Source organism: Acomys minous (genome assembly GCF_964271855.1).
Source record: "Acomys minous genome assembly, chromosome: 14".
NCBI classification, from domain to species: Eukaryota; Metazoa; Chordata; class Mammalia; order Rodentia; family Muridae; genus Acomys; species Acomys minous.
This window is the reverse complement of record NC_140496.1, coordinates 9735038-9754953: the sequence shown is the minus strand read 5'-3', so window position 1 is coordinate 9754953 and position 19916 is coordinate 9735038. Positions and strand designations below refer to the sequence as shown.

At 46.3% G+C, this 19916-nt stretch overlaps 1 protein-coding gene across 1 annotated transcript in view; it reads left to right on the top strand.

Annotated features, from left to right (window-relative positions):
• Positions 1–19916, top strand: part of CDH13 (cadherin 13) — a 984669-nt gene that overhangs the window by 529425 nt on the left and 435328 nt on the right. Inside the window, exon 5 of the mRNA XM_084755241.1 lies at positions 18442–18594. Within this exon, the coding sequence (XP_084611367.1) occupies positions 18442–18594 (153 nt within the window). The remainder of the gene's footprint in view (positions 1–18441; positions 18595–19916) is intronic.

Genomic DNA, 19916 nt, shown 5'->3' with positions numbered 1-19916 from the left:
GTGAATAAACCTCAGCATGTGCAGAGGCTCACAAGTATAAATAACCTTCTAGAGAATTCTGAATGAGACCAGTGATCCAGCAGGGTTGGGATTTCAACTGTGGCATCTTGCTACTCACCGTTTGACAAGATCATACTCTTAGGGAAAATTGAGTAAACAAGATTTCTTGCAACTACATGTGTAAATCTATAATTATTTTACGATTGAAAATGAAATGATTAAAACTGTATTCACGCAGCTGTATGAGTTTAAAAGTCTGGAAGCAAATCATCAGAGAGTTGTCACTTCTCCAGGTGTGGTGCTGCACAGCTTTAATCCTAGTACCCAGAACTTGGGAGGCAGAGGCAGCTCAAGCTCCATGAGTTCAAGGCCAGCCTGGTCTACATAGCAAGTTCCCGGCCAGCCAGGGCTCGATAAGTCCCTGTCTCGAACAAACAAAAAAGCTGAAGCTGTGAAATAGAGCATGGCCTGATTTTTTTGGGGGGCGGGAGTGGCAGGTCATCCTTAATGTCCAGGGGTGATTTTTGTAAAGAGGACAAAATGAAAATTTGATTTGGTTTTGAAGTCCACTGCCAAATATGATATACAATCCTGTTTGTTGTTTAATTTGAAGGTTTCCTCTGTTGATCCTCTTGTGTACTGTTAAAGTTAGTCTTCTAAAACTGTGTTTCTAAGTTTCTCTCTTAACCTGGCTCTCATCAAAATAATTGAGACTCTATTATGTTATTTTAATAAGCTTCAGGGCACAACAACTGAGCAGCTTTAACTATTCTTAACTCTCTAGGCTAGTCTGGCTTCCTCCCAGTGTAAATTCCAGAGAGAGTTGCACTTTATCCTTTCTCTGCTCCAGCTAAATCTTCCTCAGGTCTCCTGCACCTCTGCCCCTGGCTCAATCCCCGACTTCCTCCTCTAACTCCTCCTCTCCTGCCTGGCAGGAAGTTCAGCCCTGTTCTGTCCTCTACTCAGCAATTGGCTATAAGCTGCTTTATTGGCATACCAGGGGGAAACTGGGGAGTAGTGTTTACACAGCATTGAGACAAGAGATTCTTAGAACAAGGATTGCAACCAGATATGGAGGAGGAGGGAATACAGAAATCAGCATTTGAATTATGCAATAACCTTATGCCTACAGTGTACCTCAAGTGTCAGGATATATTTTACCCATGTACACAGGCACACACACACACACATTCACACACAGGCATACATGTACACACATGTTCACACACACAAACCTGATCTACTCTAGAATAAGCATGTGGATGCTATGCTCAAAGCCCCATGGGGGCATTCTGCGGCTAGCCACACCCTGAACTATGATCATCCCTAGCAGACATTTGACCTAAGAGGGCTGTGAAGGTCACGCCACTTACAGTCACCCTTGATGATTCCCATTGCAAATTTAGTGCAGATCGAAAGTGCATTGTGATGGGTAGTTTAAAAGAACAGGGGTGACAACATCGATGCTGAGACAGGGACAGCTTATTTCACCCCCACCCTCTCCCCCACCGCACTAAGTGACTCCCATCCTTTGAAGCAGACATTATTTGAGGGGCCCAGAGAGTATGTCTGGTAGAAACTAAGTTTGCTGCCTGCTGTTTTAGGACAGGTTCTGAAGCCCATACAGGATTCAGCCCCTTAGGAGAGGAATCCAACTGGTATTAATATTTTAGAAATACTGGAAGGTAGGAGAGGGGTCATTATTCATCACCAGCACCTCGTGGTACTAAAATTAAATAATGGATTTTTTTAAAGACAGAATTGCCAGAGTTGTGGAACTATAAAAAATATCCCTCTCTCGAGGATGCTGCCTTTTTTTGCTTTTATCTTTTCTTCTCCTCCTGAGAACATTTTGATTTACTTCTGTGATAAGCTTATAACAACTAGGGAAGTCTGGAGGCAGAATGAGCCAGGCTGGAAGCACAAGGGTCAGGCAGCTTACACATGAGTCTAAGTGAACATGGTCACCCTCAAGTCAGGAAGTGCCAGGACTGGACATGTGTGTCTACAGGCACATATGTGGGAGTTCATACATGCACAGGCGCATGTCCATGTAAACGCTTGGCTGCTGGACCTGTCACCATCCGATCTAAGCTGGGGGAGGGGGTTCGGGGGGAGGGACACAACTCTGGCCTTGGGCTTTCTTCAGTAGGGACCTTTCAAATAAGAGCCAGTCACGTCTACAAAAGCAGCCGAAATCTGGAGATAGGAGATTCTAGTAGCCAAGAGACCTTCATCTGGGCTTCTCAATCGATGTGGGTCGTCGCAAATGTTTCTGTATCTGGTCCTAGCCTTAACTGTGCAACCCTGGCAGACAAAAGGCTTCACTTGATGATACATCCTGCATCCATCAATGTGAAACAAATAACATCGCCACCCTCGCACTCCTCCACCCCCACCCCCAGCCTCAGGGCCACACCTGGCACTTAGAGGGCTCAGTTAAACACACTTATCATTGGGGTTGCTGTGTCCAAGTCTTCATTGTAAAATTATTTTCCCTGACTTTTCCACCTTGTTCAGAATACAAACCAAGGATGTCTTATAGCCAGGGTGCAGGCTATTTTTTAAGCCTCTGAACTCTAGTGGCAGGAATGGCGGATGCTGTTCAGTACCTGCAAAAACAAGAGAGGAATGTCTCACCCAGCTGACAGGGAGTAAGTGGCCATGCTGGGGTCAACAGAGGTCCTCAGACAGCCCTTTCTCCTTCTCTTTCTTCACACGAGGTGGATGCACAAGGTTAGACCCACTCTAAGTTCTTTCAGCCTCGATCAGTCACAGTGGGTGGGAGGCAGAAATCAGAAACTCTGTGCTGTCAATGGCTTCCACAGCATCTCTTGTTGTGCACCAACTGGTTTTTCTAAAACAAGTATAGGCAAGCCTCTGTTCGCTGTTCTTTAGATGATACACAACCACACCTTCAACAGCAGATCTCCAAATTGCCAGCTGCTTCCCAAGTTTTGTTTTTATTAAGAACAGGCTCCTTATTCTCTCTCTCTCTCAAGCATGTCCTCTTACCTATGCATAACCTATGTCATCCTCATGTCTCAAGGGGGCAGAACCTGCCACACAGTCAGAGCTAATTGGAGGGATCTCCCATGCTCTATATCAGCTATTGGGCAGCTGTGTTGACCCAAGATTGTTCTGGAGAAAATAGTCCTATCACTTGAGAGGATGCTGCAGCCCATAAAACCCCAACCAGGAGACTCCCATGTAGGATGCATCCTCCAAACACCTTCTCATGGCTTCTGTTGGATCACAGCTGGCATGATCTTCTCTTTTTGACATTGTCTAGAGGAAAAAGAACCATATAGGAGGCTGTAGCTTCAGTGGGAGCAAAGGTCTTCATCCAAAATGATCACAGGTCATCCATGACTTCCTGACATTGATGGAGCAACCTGTTTTGTCTTTGAAATTTTTTATGTGTATGTGTGTACAAGTGTACTGAGTACACAAGTGTGAAAGTATGTTTGTATGTGTTTCACTGGTGTTGGTGAATTACATTGGACTACCCAAAATGACTTTCTGGGAGCCCGTGGCCATATCTCTGAACTGAAGTCCAAACACAGGGCTGGCCCTTGTTAGAAGTTGACCAACCATTCTTAAACCACAGCAGCCATTGTTTGTTGGCGGATGCACTCATTCCCTTTCCTGCTTGGCCATAATGTCCCTGGTTTCACCTCTCGTTTACATGACTTTATTATTTATTAACAAAGCTTGGAGTGTCTACCATGGGTTCCAAAGTGGCCACTGCAGTAAATAGAACAGTAATCTTGATGAATGGGAGGGGGGCTTTATGTTTAAGCACTTAATAGAGACAGTGAACATAACGCTGAGGGTGCCAAGTGTCCCATGAAGACTGATGCAGAGTGATGGGCAGAGAGGGCGAGGTGGAATGGAAGGCTCAGTACGCTTACTAAGGTCATCAAGGAAGTCCTAACTGAGGTGAGCCAGGTACAGGTGAGCTGAGAGGCAAGAGAATAATTAGTCCCAAAGATGGCCACCACACTGGTGGGATACTAGCCCAGGGATGGGACTCTGAGACTTTAATATATGAGCACAGTTGTGATACCAAGGCTCAAGAACAAAATGAATCAACAGGGGCAGAAGCAGCCATGGCGTGTGCCATGTTTGAGCATAAGCACATGCAAGGCTACACGCTGTTCTCGAGTTGTTTCTGTGGATTTACTTTGTCAAAGACTCGATACATGGACTGGTGGGATGTTTCCGAAACAGCGGACTCAGGACTTGGCATCCTGTTCCTCCTCTTCATTCCAATTTTGGGCTTCTGACAGAAATGATCTAGTCAGAAAGCTAGCTTTGCTTTTGGATAGGAGCTTCCAGGTCACCAAGAAAGCAATGCAGACCAACAATAAAGGCAGGCCTGAGGGTGACATTTTTAATGATTTAAAAAAGTTTATTCTTTGAAATCTCATACATCTATACAATATATTTTGTTCACATCCTTCCATTCAAACCTCCCTCCGACTGTCACCCCCCCCCTGCCCCCCCCCCCCCCCGTGCTCGCCACCTCACCTCCCTTCCAATCTCATACCCCCTTTATTATTGAGTACACTGAAGACAAGGGTTTGGGGCCATCAGCTGAGTCATGGGGAATCTACCAATATTGAATCCCCCCCAAAGGACAGTAACTATCCTTTCCTCGAGAGCCATCAACCATCACTAGCTCTGGATCTTGGGGGCCTTTCCACTCATGAGCGAGCATGGCATTTAGGGAGGAGGGGATGGCAGCCTGGCATAAACGAGGATAATAGATGTGGGAGAGAGATGGTAAAGATGAGGAGTACAAAGAGAGGCAGGAACCTAGCTGTGCAAAAAGGGGAACATTACTGAGGAGACTCAACCCTTTCCTCGCATCAAGGCATTGGGGGTCTTGGAAGATTTTAATCAGCATACTATGCAATTGTGTGAGACCATGGCAGCCTTAGGGAATATGGAACCTCAAAGCTGTGGGTGAACCCTTCCCACCAAGGAACAGGCAGCGCAAGAATGCCAGGCTTGCGAGTGAAAATGATTGGCACTTTTATTTACTTTAGACACTGCTTATTTTCCAAGCCTTGGTCTTACACAAAATTTGTCCTGAATTAGCAGGTAGAGGGGAGGAGGAGGGAGGGGAAGGAGGAGGGAAGAGGGGAGGAGGGAGGGGAAGGAGGAGGAAGAGGGGAGGAGGGAGAGGAAGAGGAGGAAGAGGAGGAGGAGGAGGAGGAGGAAATGTTGAAAGTCTCAGTGAAACCGCCGCCAACTTGAGTCTCTAGGGAGAGCTGGTTCAATTGTTCCTGTTGATTGCTTCCAAGTGGGAAAGGCTCCAGGTTCATAATGCTGATTTTGTTAAGTTGCTTTCTCTGAACTGTGGTTCAAATGAGTGCATAAATATTTGCCTTAACCTTTCTCTGGGAACTGTTAAAAAAAAAAAAAAAAGCCAAACTGATGGAGGAGATAGGAACAGAGCAACAGAGGGAAAGAAGTTTGGCAAGTTTGTAAGACGCTCAGTGTGTATAATTCAACAGTGTCCAAGGGCCTGAATAATTTATTTTCCCCTTAGATGGCAGAAACCTTCAAATCATGCCATTGCTGTGACAAAGCTCAGTAGGAGAAGGGGCACTGAGAGAATTTAAAGATGATCCTGCCAGGAATTTGATGTACAGAGTGGTGACCCTTCAGACGCGTATAAACCCGGGAAGTAAGACTTTGAAGTCTCTAATTCCTGCTCTGCCAATGACATGGGCCCAAAGTGAGTGTTTCTGATCAGTCTTCATGGAGAGAGCGCAATGCAGGGGTCCACTTTGGGAGTTCCCTCATTTGTGCAGAATTCTATCCCCACTGATTCAGCTCCCGTGGATGTCCCTGGCCAGTTTAGCCCTATTTTCACCATGTCTTTGCCTCTGAATTTCCCAGTGTGCTTCTCAGAAACAAAGGCCAACTTGCTTCTCACATACAAAGGCATGTCATGACTTCCCATGAAGCTCTCTGATAATCTCCGTACCCACTTGGGACTGAAAGCTACCCAAATGTTACACTGCGGTTGCTCATTGAGGTTTACCCACTGGGTCCTTTGATGTCCAGGCTCAGCATCCTGGTCTTTCTCAGAGACACCTGAATGTGTCACTACCTCAGGGATGCCTTGAGATTCAGTCATTCTTGGCCAGTGTTTGAGTGATCACTTTGTTCCTGGGACTGGCTGTTGATGGAGCTACATTGATAGCTATTGATGCACTGCCTGATGGCTGTGAATGCAATTCAACATGGCCACCACCACCCCAACTTTACAATGTAATCAATAAGAGGGGAATCAGGCTACTAGATGTGGCTAAAATTCTAAAAGGTGAGCGTTGGAAGCTATAGAAGATTCCAGAAGTATATTTCTAGGGACTTCTAGTAGGAAATTCTTTGGAAATTCAAGATTTGTCCTCTATCTAAAGATAAAGGATGTTGACCAAAGCTGTTTGCTGTGTGGAATACAGTCCCTAGACCTCACATCCTCACTCAATCTTCTCCATGCACCTACAGGTTACAGGAAAGACACACAGAAGGAACCTGGGTAAAATGCACCATACCAGGTTAGAATGTCTGTCTCTAGGTGTTAAAAATCCAAAACTTAACATGAAAGCAAGTGCAGAAAGAATACTCCATCAGTAAGGAGTATTCTTAGCAGTAGATAAACACAGACTATGTGACAGAGAGAAATATGTTCGCTGTGGTGAAATAGGCAGGCAATTGACGCTGGCTCCATGCACACTCTCATGCAGCCATCTCCACTGTAGGTGCCCAGGGCCTTTCATCTCGCTACAGAGACTCGAGTAACTCCCTGCAGTAGTCCCCAGGAGCCCCGATCCTACCTTTAGTCTGTATGACTCTTACTGCTTGGCATGCCTCTTAAAAGCACAGCGACACAGACTATGCCCCTTTGTCACTTAGCATCCATCTTAGGTTTCAGAATCACCATCCTTTCCAAAGCAGAGTATAAGCACTGTGCTTTACTTAGCCATTATTCCACCGGAATTTCTTCTAGATTTTTAGCTTTTGTATGTGATGCTGCCAAAGGCTCACTTCTCTCCTGAGTCTGTTTATGAGTCATTTATAAAAAAAAAATCTGCAGTTAACCAATAAATAATAATAATAATAATAATAACAACAACAACAATAGGATTCTGAAAAGTGAAAACTTAGTAAGCAATATTACTGTAAAATAAATTAAAGCAAGCAAGCCTTGTAAATTGATGAAAGTAAGAAATGGCATTGTAAAAATTTATAAATAAAAATAAATATCCACATCCTCCCTGTGGTGGTTTGAGTGAGAATGGGCCCCCTTAGGCTCACATGTTTCAATGCTTGGTTTCCAGTTGCTGGAACTATTAAGGAAGGATTAAGAGGCGTGGCCTTGTTGGAGGAGGTGTGTCACTGGGGGTGACCTTGATATTTCAAAAGCCCATGCCATTTTCAGTGCTTCTGCTTCCTACTCATGGGTCAAATGTAAGCTCTTAGCTAGTGCTAGCCAGCTACTGCTGTGCCTTTGCCCCATCATTGTGGACTTATAAATTGCCTTGATTGTGATGTTTAGCAACAGCACTAGGAAATTCACTAAGACACCTACCCAATCCACCAAAATGCTTGGAACAGAAAAGAACCTAAAGCCACAACAACAACCACCACAACAAAAAATAATCGTGAACACTGAATCCCAGAGAACTCAGCCTTAGCTAAGCTTCAGCATAGAGAAAGGACGGAAGTCTGGGAGGGCTGATGGAAGAAACTATGGATGGAGACTGGGATGTGTCTCCTCTTCCTGTGGTCCTAAGCTCTGTTTTTTTCCTTCCCATGGGCTCCATTCCTTTCCTCTGATCCTTAAATGAAACACCATGACAAAGAGCAAGTTGGGGAGAATCTGAAGGCCGAAGCATCCTTGACTGCAGAGAGCTAGGCCAGTCTGGGTGTCTCAGTCAGGATTATTATTGCTGTGGTGAAACACTATGATCACAAACAACTTGAAGAGGGAAGGGTTTATTTGCCTTTATGCTTGTACATCATTGTTCATCATTGGAGGAAGTCAGGGCAGGAACTCAAACAGGGCAGGAACCTAGAGGCAGGAGCTGACGCAGAGGCCATGGAGCATGTTGCTCTTATACACCCCAGTAGGTTGGGCCCTGGTCCTCAGTCATTAATTAAGAACTTCGCTACAAGAAAAGAACCTAAAATACAAAAATACAAAAAAAAAAAAAAAAAAAAAAAAAAAGAAAGGAAGAAAGAAAAAAAGAAAATGCCCTACAAAGTTGCACGTATTATAGAGTGAGGCTCCCTCTTCTTTAGCTTGTGTCAAGTTGACATAAAACTACATAGCTCACCTCTGTTCATGGATGACTTAAAGATAGACGGGAAGTATGAGAGAAAAAGAAACCACGGAGCCTGGTGTGGTGGCGCAGGCCTGTAATTCTAGCACCCAAGAAGGTAGAGGCAGGCAGATCTCTGTGAGTTCAAGGACAGCCTGGGCTACAAAGTCATCCAGAACAACCAAAGCTACACAGATAAACACTGTCTTGAAAAACAAAACAAACAAATAAAAAGAAGTCATGGACATAGCAGCTGTCTAGATGCTACGATCTTCAGTTAAGCATCTTTAAGGTCCAAGGCATGCTGGGGATTGAAACACAACTGACAATTAATTAATTAACACTTATATAACACCTCAGAGGACCCATCAGATGATAAGCACAATGCCTTCTAGTGACTATAGGTCAATAGTAGGCTTGTGGGGGAGAATTCTAGCATGTTCTAAATTACCAAGCACGCCAAGCTCTAATTACTTCTCCTGTGTGTTTAAGAAACCTTTTTGTTACTGTATTACTAACTCTGCCTTTTTCATGAAACTGGAAATATGTGAAGGGTTCAGAGAGAAACACCCTCCCTATTGCCATGTCCCAAGAACAACACTGTCCAACTCTAATTTACTCCTCTTTGGTAGTCTCGGCAGGGAGACTATCTAAAGGGTCCAGGCTGCTTGTTTTTGTACTACCAGCCGTTGAACTCAGCTTTGCACAGACTAGGCAATCTCCCTGCCTCTGAACTACTTCCCCTCCTATGTGTTGGCTTTTGTGTCAACTTGATCCAATCTTGAATCATCAGAGAGGTGGGAGCCTCAATTGGGAAAATGCTTCCACAAGATTGGCCTGGGGCAAGCCAGTGGGACAACATTTGCTTAATTGATGCACCCTGTGGGTGGTGTCACCCCTGGGATGGTGGCCTTGGGTGACATAAAGCAGGCTGAGAAAATTAGAAAGAACAAGCCAGTAGACAATACTCTTATATCAGCTCTACATCAGTTCCTGCCTCCAGGTTCCTGCCTCCAGGTTCCTGCCTCCAGGTTCCCATCCTGAGTTCCTGCCCTGGCTTCCCTCAGTGGAGGGATGTGACCTGAGAGCTGTAAACTGAAATAAGTCTTCTTCTGCATGGATTGATTTTGGCCATGGTGTTTATTACAGCAGTAGAAACCCTGGGATAGCAGCCCTCGTTTTACTCTACTCTTCCTCGTGAGACAATATCCCAACACATTGTCCAAGCTGGATTGGAACTTGCTCTGTGGCCCAGACAGCCTCGAATTTGTAACATAGGTGAAAGACCCGTGTTAGCAGGCCTATCTACTAGTTTACTTGAAAGGGAGGTGTTTATTTAAAGGTCCTTTTGCAAATTATAAAGACAGTGGGATGTCCAGGTCCCTTTGTGACTCCTGCCAAATCCCAGGAAAAGAGGAATGCAGAGATACACAAGGTCACACACATACACCGAGAGGAGGGGGAGGAGAGAGAGAGAGAGAGAGAGAGAGAGAGAGAGAGAGAGAGAGAGAGAGAGAGAGAGAGAATAAGCATTTACTTTTAATTTGTGAGTTTATGGAGCATTTTGCAACCATATAAAAACATGCTGAGAGAGTTGCAGTTTTTCACTTAAAGCATCCATCTAATGCCTTCCATGCCCTGAGCCTAGAACATATGAAAAGAAAGTGGACTTGAGCAGCAAGAGGGCTATCAGCCACACCCACAACAGGAGGCCCTCTCTCAGTCTCAGGTGAGGTGAGGGAAAGCTAGAGTTCACAGAAAGGAGATGCCAAATGTCTGGGGAGCAGAGCAGAGAAAGCAGCCAGGAGCAGGAGGTCACCTTAATACTGTGTGATGAGGATAGATCAGGTCCCCAGAAGACATGGTGGGCACAAAGTCCAGCTCATGTTGTTTGAGGGAGAGTGAGGACAGAGCACAGCTGGAGAAGCAGGTGGTAACACACCTGGGAGGGCTCCTGGGCTCTTCCTGAAAGCAGTGGGTAACCATGAAAGTTCTAGCCAGAGCACAAGCCCAGTCACACTTGGTTTGTGTTTAGAATGGCCATTATTTATTGCATATGAGTAAAGCAATAGGGAGAGAGAAATAAGAAACAGAGAGGCCCATAAGCGGACACCTATGACAGCTAGTAAAACATAAATCAGGTATTTATTGAGCACCTACTATGTACTACCTATTTTTCTAGGTAGAGGGGGGAAAAAGACATCTCCAGGTGTGTTGTCCAAAGTCTGGTGACAGAAAAGGCTAGGATCTCCCATGGCAGAGCAGACATCCAGAAGTTAGACTACATAGTTCTGAGACATTCTGTACATTTTCCATATGCAAAGTCAAGGCAACCATTGATAGTAGAATTTATACATATATATATGTATATATATACACGTACATACATATGTATATATATTCTGTAAGCACCAGAATTTGCTATTTAAAATCACATTCAACAGGCCAGCAGGATTGCTCAGTGTCCGACATGAGTTTAATCCCCACGCGTGGTTGCACATCTACCAGGAGGCCCAGACACGACCGGAAGTGTGTGCTTCTCCTGTAGGAAGGTCCAAGCACTGTCTACCTCCTGGCAGAAAAGGGTAAAAGGCAGGGTCAAAGGTTCCACCTCTCCTGGGAACACTGGTCTCTAGCCTGAGAAGGACTGAACACTGAGTGGAGATCTGTGCCAGAGGTGTGGAAGAAAAGATTTCTCCACAGTTAGTGTTACTAGTCTTTTGCCTGTGCTGCCAAAACTCAGGACAGATGGCAGCAAGGAGCTGAGGGTTCCAAAACCGGAGCCAAGTGGCAAGTAGGGCCCAGCCTGAGTCTTTGAGTAGGTGGCCACTTCAGGAACAGCGGGTAGATCGGAGCTCCAAAACTGAGAGGCATTAGCAGGAGCTAAGTTTGGTTAGGGTGAACAGCCAGCTTCCCACTTTTGCAGATGGGCACCTACGGGGATGGAGAAAGATGGCAGCACGGATCCAGTCTGACTTGCCACTGGGGAATGAATGGCAGAAGCCGGCGGAGGAGGCCAGCAGCACATGGCTGCCTGGCCGGCAGTCAAGCCTGAGAGTCCAGCAGCATATTCCTCAGAGGAAAGGGGAGCCCTTCTTTCTACAGAATAAATGACAAGTCTCTGACGATCTTTCATGACAGAGATGGTGCTGGCCTGTTTATTTCAAGTGAAACAGGGACTCATAAAGCTTGGGCAGTGGGAGGGGTTTTGAGAATGAATGTGTGTCATTGGCTGGGACAAGGTTGCTGACAATGTTGTATTTGCATGGGGAACAATAACAGTAGACAAGCTTATGTGACCGATCACCAGTAACCTTGGGTGACCATCTGTAACCTTGAGGGCTGTGCCCCTTGTTTCTGAAGGAGGCCTGGAAAACAAGGAGAGACCTTTGTTCCGCACCTTCTTTTCTCAGGATGAGAGTTACACCTCACGTTTGAGTTTCCAGGGTTTGATGGTGCTCCAATCTCACTAGTCCAATTCCCCTGGAGGCATGGTCCACCAGCCCCACAAATAGGACCCAAGATGGAAGGGGAGAACCAACTCCTGAATGTTGTCCTTTGACCTCCACAATGTGCTGTAGCACATGTGGAGGGACACACATGCGCGCGCGCCCGCGCACAAACACACACTAAATGAATAAATAAATAAATACAATGAGGATTTTTTTTTTAAACACTAAAAACAATAATGGGAGGGGGAGTGCCCTGTCCTGCATTTGGGATCTGAAGAAAAACAATAATTACATCAGAAAGCACCCTGAACACACACATACATACACATACACACACATGCACACACATGCACACACATGCACACACACACATGAACACACACATACACACACATGTACACACACATGCGTGCACACACACACACACACCATTAGCATTCCTCCCTCAGTGCACCCAGCACTGCTAGCAGGTACATGGAAACAATGTGCTCTTTCCACAGCCTTTCTCTAAGGCTAAAATTATCACTCTCCAAAATGTTATATATGTATTCACATATACACATACACGCCAAGCATATTTAGGAGGAAAAAAGTCAAATAATTCACATATAAGAAAGAATCCGACTCATGTAAAAACACTTAAAATTGCCTTCTTCTGTGTGTTCTTATAACAGTGTCTTAAATCTGGGTGTGGTGGCACAGACCGGTAATTTTAAGCACTTGTAGGCAAGGGCAGGAAGATTGATGCAAGGTAGAGGCCAGCCAGAGCTATACAGTAAGAAATAGAAAAGAAACACACACACACACACACACACACACACACACACACACACACACACACACACATGCAGCCAGTGCCTTATCTGGTTACCACTGGTTATCTGCAGCAGAAAATGTCAATGAAATTGGGCCTTACCAGGGAAAAGCAGAGGGGACATGAGTCGCTGATGTCAGGACCCTGGTTCCACCTGCCTTCTGCCACCTGTACAGCCAGCCAGAAGTCTCTTTCTCCAGAGCCACAGCGGGACTCTGAATGCTGTTTATAAGGCCCTTCCAGCAAGTTGGCACCTGGGGTCCTCATTCTTTCTCCTTATTAACTCCTTTTCCCATTCTAACTCCAGAAAGAGAAAAGGAAAAAGGAGTCCCGCTGTGCAGAGAAGTGTTGAATTACAAAGGGTAATGGGCAAAGCCCGCTAATTGCAAACTTGCTACACGTGGAGTAATGGGTGTGAGCAGCTGCTGGGGCTGGCCTGCAGGTTGATTCTGGCCAAGGGACTGAGTCCCAGCAAGGGAGAGGCACGTGAAGCCGCATCCGGGTGAGCTGAAGGAGCCCTGGGTAGCGCTGCAAGGGCCTTCCGGAAATTCTGCAAACACCCCTGGTAAGGCAAAGCCCAGGGCTTAGAGTCACACCTTGCATTGCCACATGTCTCTCCAGCTCAGTGTGGCTGGGTGGCCCTGAAACCAAAGGCAGTGAACCAAAGGCTATGTGACGCTGGTCCCTGGAGTGATCTGGCAAACATCTACCAAAACCGGGGGATGAACTGACAACAAACCAGAGTGATGGTGTGAACACACCTACCTTGGTGAGCCAGTGAGTTTACTAGGGTGACTAGGGGGAGGACAGGTAAGGGCTGCGTGTAGGGGCCACAGACTTAGAAAGGCAGCCTCAATTCCAAGAGCCCACACCAGTGCAGGCGGGTGGCAACTCTCAAAAGCTAGACCCCTGGCGCTGTCTGCAGGACTGCAGGCAGCTGGGCAGATGAGATTCTCCTCCTCACAGCCTGGCCGGTCAGCCTCCTCCCAGGGCAGTTCTGTTTCTAGGTCCTTCTGAAGGGGCACTGAACGTCTTCTCAGTTTCCTCTTTCCCAGGTCAAGTTTGATCAGATCCTGAGTCTTGTAAGTCCCCAGATCTCTCTAAACATGCAGTACTTAACCTAGGGGGAATTGCTTCACAACTGAGGTCAGGGCCCTGAACTTTCTCATCAGTGTATCAGCAAAGACAGATTAGGATCCCAGGGCATGTAGTGCAATAGAAATGGTAAACTGGCTTTAAAACCTAAAGAATCTTTCTTCCTTCCTTCCTTCCTTCCTTCCTTCCTTCCTTCCTTCCATCATTCCTTCCTTCCTTCTTAAGCCCCTTCGCACAGGTGGAGTTGGGCTGTGCCTCCTCAGAGACACGCCCACTCTGCCTCACTGGGCTTCTGGAAAGCAGGCTTGAAGAGTCTCTGTTGGCATTACGGTTATGACAGAAGGTGACAAAGAGAGCTGCCTAGCCTTCAAAAGAAGAAGGCTCCAAAAGGCGGTCTCGGGGACTGACTTCAGGCAGACTGACTGGGTAAGGCAGAGGAGGCAGGGTGCTGCTTGGGCCTCAAGCTTGAGTGTGTAGCAGAGTCAGAAGGGAGCAAAACAAGCAGCCAGGGGCTGAGGGTGGGAAGCCTGGAGACTCACATATCCCCTCCTCCAGGACATGCTGATACTGGCAGGAACCACAGCTCAAGAGAAGCTCCTATGCATAGAAGGCGGCCCTCCGTGTGGGCAGGTGTCCCTTGTGGCTCATTTCTCTGGGAACACCATACTAGGCTGTGGGTGTTCATTCAACACAGACAGCTCTGAGGGCTAGAGGCAGGCTTCACGCATAGATTTTAAAAAAAAATGGTGTTCTAAACCAGGCATAGTGGTGCATGCCTGTAATCCTAGCACTCAAGGAGGCAGGTGAATCTCTGTGAGTTCAAGGCCAGCCTGGTTTACAAAGCGAGTCCAGGACAGTCAAGGCTACACAGAGAAACCTTGTCTTAAAAAAAACAGAAAAGGGAAAAGAAGGGGGGAGAAAAGAGGAGGGAGGGAGGGAGGGAAAGAGAGAGATGAACAATCTGAGGCCCAGCATTGGAGGTTTGCTCTGCCCCTGGAGAGTAAGTCTTTTGATCCAGCAGCAGCCTCTCATTAAACAGGGCCCTCTCTCTGGAAACTCTGCCTCCATAAGGTCAAGTGGTTCAAGCTCTCTGAGAGAGAAGGAAGCAGTGCCGCTGACCTCATCGGTTCAAGGAAAAGTCTCCCCAGGAGAGTTTCCAAGTCTAGAGGTCAGCTTGCTGTGGAGCACTCTGCTCCAGGAGGCACATTCAGCTTTGCTTTTTCCAGAACGTTCTGTGTCCCCGCCCTCTCTGAACAAAAGAGGCTAGGGAAGAGAACAGAGAGTAGAGAAGGTCCTTCCTGGTAGACCCTCGGCCCCTAGCCTGTGTGGCAGGCCCAGGGAAACAGGGCCCCAACACAGAAGGGGCTATTCCCCAGGTGTTGTAGGACATGATGTTCTTCTTCTGGGTTAATAGGACCTGTCCTGGGTGTGCTGAAGGGCAGAAGGCAGGGGGAGTGGTGAATGCACATTAGGGGAAAATATAATATAAATGGAGAGCATCCAAGTGGCCCAGCTGTCCCTATCTACCTTGCTAAGACCATCACTTCCAGAATCAGAGAAGTCTGTGAATTTGCTTTGTAGAAGAAGGAGGAGGAAGAGGAGGGAGAGGAGGAGGAAGAAGAAGAAAACAAAGAGGAAGACAAAGAAGAAGAAAAGGAAGAGGAAGAAGAAGAAGAAATTAGCCAGGCATGGTGGTGCATACCTGTAATCCCAGCACTGGGGGAGGCAGAGGCAGGCGGATCTCTGTGAGTTTGAGGCCAACCTGGTCTACAAAGTGAGTCCAGGACAGCCAGAGCTACACAGAGAGACCCTGTCTCCCAAACAAAACAAAACAGTCCGTCTGCTCCCTTAGAAATGGATTTAATTTTATATTGTGGCTAAGATGCTTTTTATGCCTGGAGGGATCCATCTCACCCATGAGCAACAGTGTAATTTTATTGCAATTATTGCTATTGGAATTGCAGCGGTTTGCTCTGATTTATCAGGCCCAGTCTGTGTGCTTCATTTATGCGGTGTAGTTTTAGGTTTGTACTGAGGACTGAACCTAAGGCCTCACGCTTGTTAGGCAAGGACTTTATATATCCCTAGCCCTCTTAAATTTTTTTTATCGATTCTTTGTGCATTTCACATCATGCATCCCATTCCCACTCATCGCCTCATCCCTCCATAAGTACCCTCTGCCCTTACAACAACCTCCCCACCAAAAAAAGGGACAAAAATAAAAATACACTACATGTGATACATATGTGTATGTGTGTGTATGTGTGTATCATATCACCATGGAAGCTGCAGCGTATCACAGTATACCCTTTTGTTCACACATTTACTTGCAAATGTTCACTACAATCAGTCCTTGGTCTAGTCTGAGGCCTCTGGCTTCTGCTACACCATCAATACTGGATCCTCACTGGGACTCCTCTTGGCTATCCTGTTGTTGCCCTGTGTAATGGAGATCCTGCATCTTTGGATCCACAGGACTGGCCACTTCACACATCCAGTTCATAGATGGGGTGGATGTTGGGGTGGGCCATCTCAAAGCCCTAGATCTGGGCCTGGGTGGAAGCTAAGTTGGTCAGCTTACCAGCTCTCCTGCACCCACGCCACCAGGGCCAGCTCTCCAGCTTTGCCCAGCCAAGTGGCAGGGCCAATTCCCCCATTCTCACAACCTGGCCACCTCACCCACATTCGTAGCCTTCTTTTTAAACTTGTATTTTGTGACAACGTCTCACCAAGGTCCTAACGGTGTCTTTAAATCACTGTGGAGGTCAGTCAGACTTTGAGCTTGAGATCCTCCTGCCCCAGCCTCCTGAGCAGCTGTGATTATAAGCCTGGGCCACCAAACCCAGCTGTACTGTCTCTTTAAGAGCTCAACCTCCTTCCTCACTCCCTACACCCTGGAATTTAATGGTGATGTACCCATTTTGCAGAACTGCTGTATTTTTCAGACCATAAGATGTACCTCCCCAGCCCCTACTTTCGGGGTAAGTGACCTCTTTGTTGATGCCTGATGGACAGCAATTGGACCATAAGACACACCCTAACTTCCCCCCACTTTCGCTGTTCATTGGGCATCAACAAAGGGGTCACTTACCCCAAAGTGGGGGGGAGGTGCGTCTTATGGTCCGAAAAATACGGTAAGTGGTAATGTACCCATTTTTGCGCCTGAAGAAATTGGGAGCCATAGAGGCAAAGAACTGTGTTTGAAGATCTAGTTGTGACATGTTTGCATAAAGACAGGTGTGTATTTGCTCATCTCAGCTGGACAATATAGCGGACCCTAGCCTCAACCAGAAGCCCAAGAAGTTGTGGATCTCTGACCTTTTAAAGCCCCTAAGCAGAGGATGGGGCCTCAGGAAAGGACATGAGATGGGTTAACTCCAGTGAAATCAGGATTAATATGTCTTTTCATCAAAATGTATCACACATCTTCTCATTAATGATCCTATTTTCCATTAATCTTAAAAACCCAAACAGAGATAATTGGTGTCTAATTAAAACCTTAAGTATATTTCAATAAAGAACATTTAAAAATGATAAAAATTTAAAAATGCAACAAAATCTACCTGACTTGCGAGTTGTTTTGATTGGCCCTGCCGTGTAACCAACCAGGATGTTCATGCTGCCTTAGGCACTACTGCCACCTGGTGTCCGCATGCAGAATTGCAGGCTTGGTACTTGCAGCACAGCCCCTGGAGGGCTCCTACTTTAAATAGACACCTGTTCATTCATGAAGTAGTTACAGCTGGGTACACATCATCTTTCTTTTATCTGTGCCTTCCCGTTATCTACAATGTCCTCAGCCTTTAAACTGTTTTTGTAATAACCAAATTAACAATGGCAACTCTGATAACACAGTGACATAAGATATGGACAGACATGGTACCTCAGTGACTCGAGTTAGCTTGTACAAATGTCAGTTTCCTTCTTAACTGCACAGCTTCATATGCCATATTTTGACCTCTGTACTTTGACCCTGACCTTCCCTCTACTCTCCTCCACTCAGAGTGTACCCTCCACTTGCCATTTCTAGAATCTTCTAGGTGCTCCCTCTCCTGCCTGCTGCTCATGCCTTTACTATTTCTTATGCTCAGAAATGGTCCCCTCTGTTTTTTAACTTCTGAACTTGGTCTTCAGGTGTCAGGCCAAGACCAACAACTACAAAGAGCTGTGCTGCACAGCGTTGTGTGCAAATGTGGACACTGTGGCTTTGAATCTCATTTTCATGCCCAAGAGCAGTGCCCACAGCCAGCTTGCTTAATACTGTACGTCTGTGGTTCCATCCATTAAATTAAAAAAAAAAGTGTCCCACCCCCAGTACTGTTTGAAGAGTAAAGAAGACTAGTACAAGACATTCCTTCTGCAAGAGTCTGTCACCCGGGGGAGCAGTGGGGCAGGTGGTACAAGTGACCAAGGGGTAAACCTTATTCAGTGCCTGCCTAGTGTAGGACTTGTAGATAAGCAGCATCTACTGGCGCTTAGCCTTGCTTGCAGAGAAAAACAAATCTCCTTCCTCCATTAACAATGTGCACATCCTGGTGACATCACCTTCCTTGCTCCATTACCCTAGGTCTCTTCAGTACTGCTATTTTGAGCAAGGCTGTGTTTGGCCAGTCCTCGTTTATCAGGCAGCTTTGTGCTTGCACCTGAGATTAGTGGACTGGTCACCAAGGGGTGCCTGTGATGGGCTTTCTCTGTGTCTTTCAGATAGTCTTAAATGTCACTCTCTTTCTCCGACCAGGTAGTCGATAGTGACAGACCTGAAGGGTCCAAGTTCCGGCTCAGTGGGAAGGGAGTGGATCAAGAGCCTAAAGGAATTTTCAGAATCAATGAGAACACGGGCAGCGTCTCCGTGACACGGACCCTGGACAGAGAAACGATCGCTACTTATCAAGTAAGTACCGGGTATCTGCTCACCCTGAGCATAAAGATGGGGATTTCAGAGTGGTTTCTTCCCACTGAGCCAATTATTTCTGTGCCTCATCAAACCCACAAAAGTGTGGCTCGAGGTGCTTCTATGAGAAAAAACGTGGAGAATAACAGTGAGGGGCCCCCTAGCTCATCAACAGGCCTGTGCCAGACTTTGGGGTGTAGAAACCAATGAGAGTGATACGAGAGGCATCTCAGAGGAGGGCAAAACCCTGAGGCCAAGCCTGGCTTTCAGAGACCGGTGTTCTTGCTAACAGTGATATATGCAAAGTCTCCGACAAGATAATCCTACTTTTAGACGTTTATCCTGATAAGATCTGCAGGAGTTGGTGCCGTTTTGTACAATGTAGGCCATGTTCCTCAGAGTGGAACATTGCTGAATAGTGAACAGCGCAGGGGTGCTTGCATCAGAGTGGATGGGAAGGCAGCTCCCTGCAGCACTGAAAGTATCTATCCGGGTGTGGACTGGGAGGCGTCGTCCGGTGGCGCAGAGCACTTGCTGCTCTTCTAAGAGCTGAGTTTTAGTTGCCAGCACCCATGTTGAGCAGCTTGCAACCACCCGTCACTGCAAATGCAGGGGGTCAGATGCCCTCTTCTGACTGACACAGGCATACACACATGTATGCACACATATGCACTTGCACATGCACGCACGCACGTGCACACACATACAGGCACATCCATGCACATGCATGTACACAAACGCACACAGAGAAGTTGAAAATCTTTAAAATGCCTCTGAAGAAGTATAATGTAAAAACAGAGTGGTTACATGGGAATATTCAAGATGAGAAACAGAAGACAAACACAGTTGGAGTCCTTGTCATGTAGTATGTGCATGCGTCAGGACGACTGTGCCTTTAGAGCTACAGTAAAAGAAAAATCTAGGAAATGTGGACCAAAAAAACAAATGCAGAAAAAGACATCGATGCTTAGAACGGACATCTCCTTGGGAACATGTAGTGTCAATGTTATCGCTATGATTGCTTGTGGCAGCTGCGCCAACCGTCGACCCTCTGTGAACGTGCTATGTGCCGGGACTTGTTTTAAGCATGTAATTTGTTTCACATAATTCAATTCTCACAAGAGTTTGTAAGTAAATTATATTACTGCCTTATTTTCTAATGAAGAAATAGCTTTTGACTTGTGAGATTTTAATCTTGGTAGGCTTCTCCTTAGTCTGTGCTTTTTTGTCAGTGTTATATATATGCATGGCGTCATTGATTAAAATTATGTACGAAGGAAAAGGAAGGAAGAAGCTGAGGAGAAGGAAGAGGGAGAAGGGAG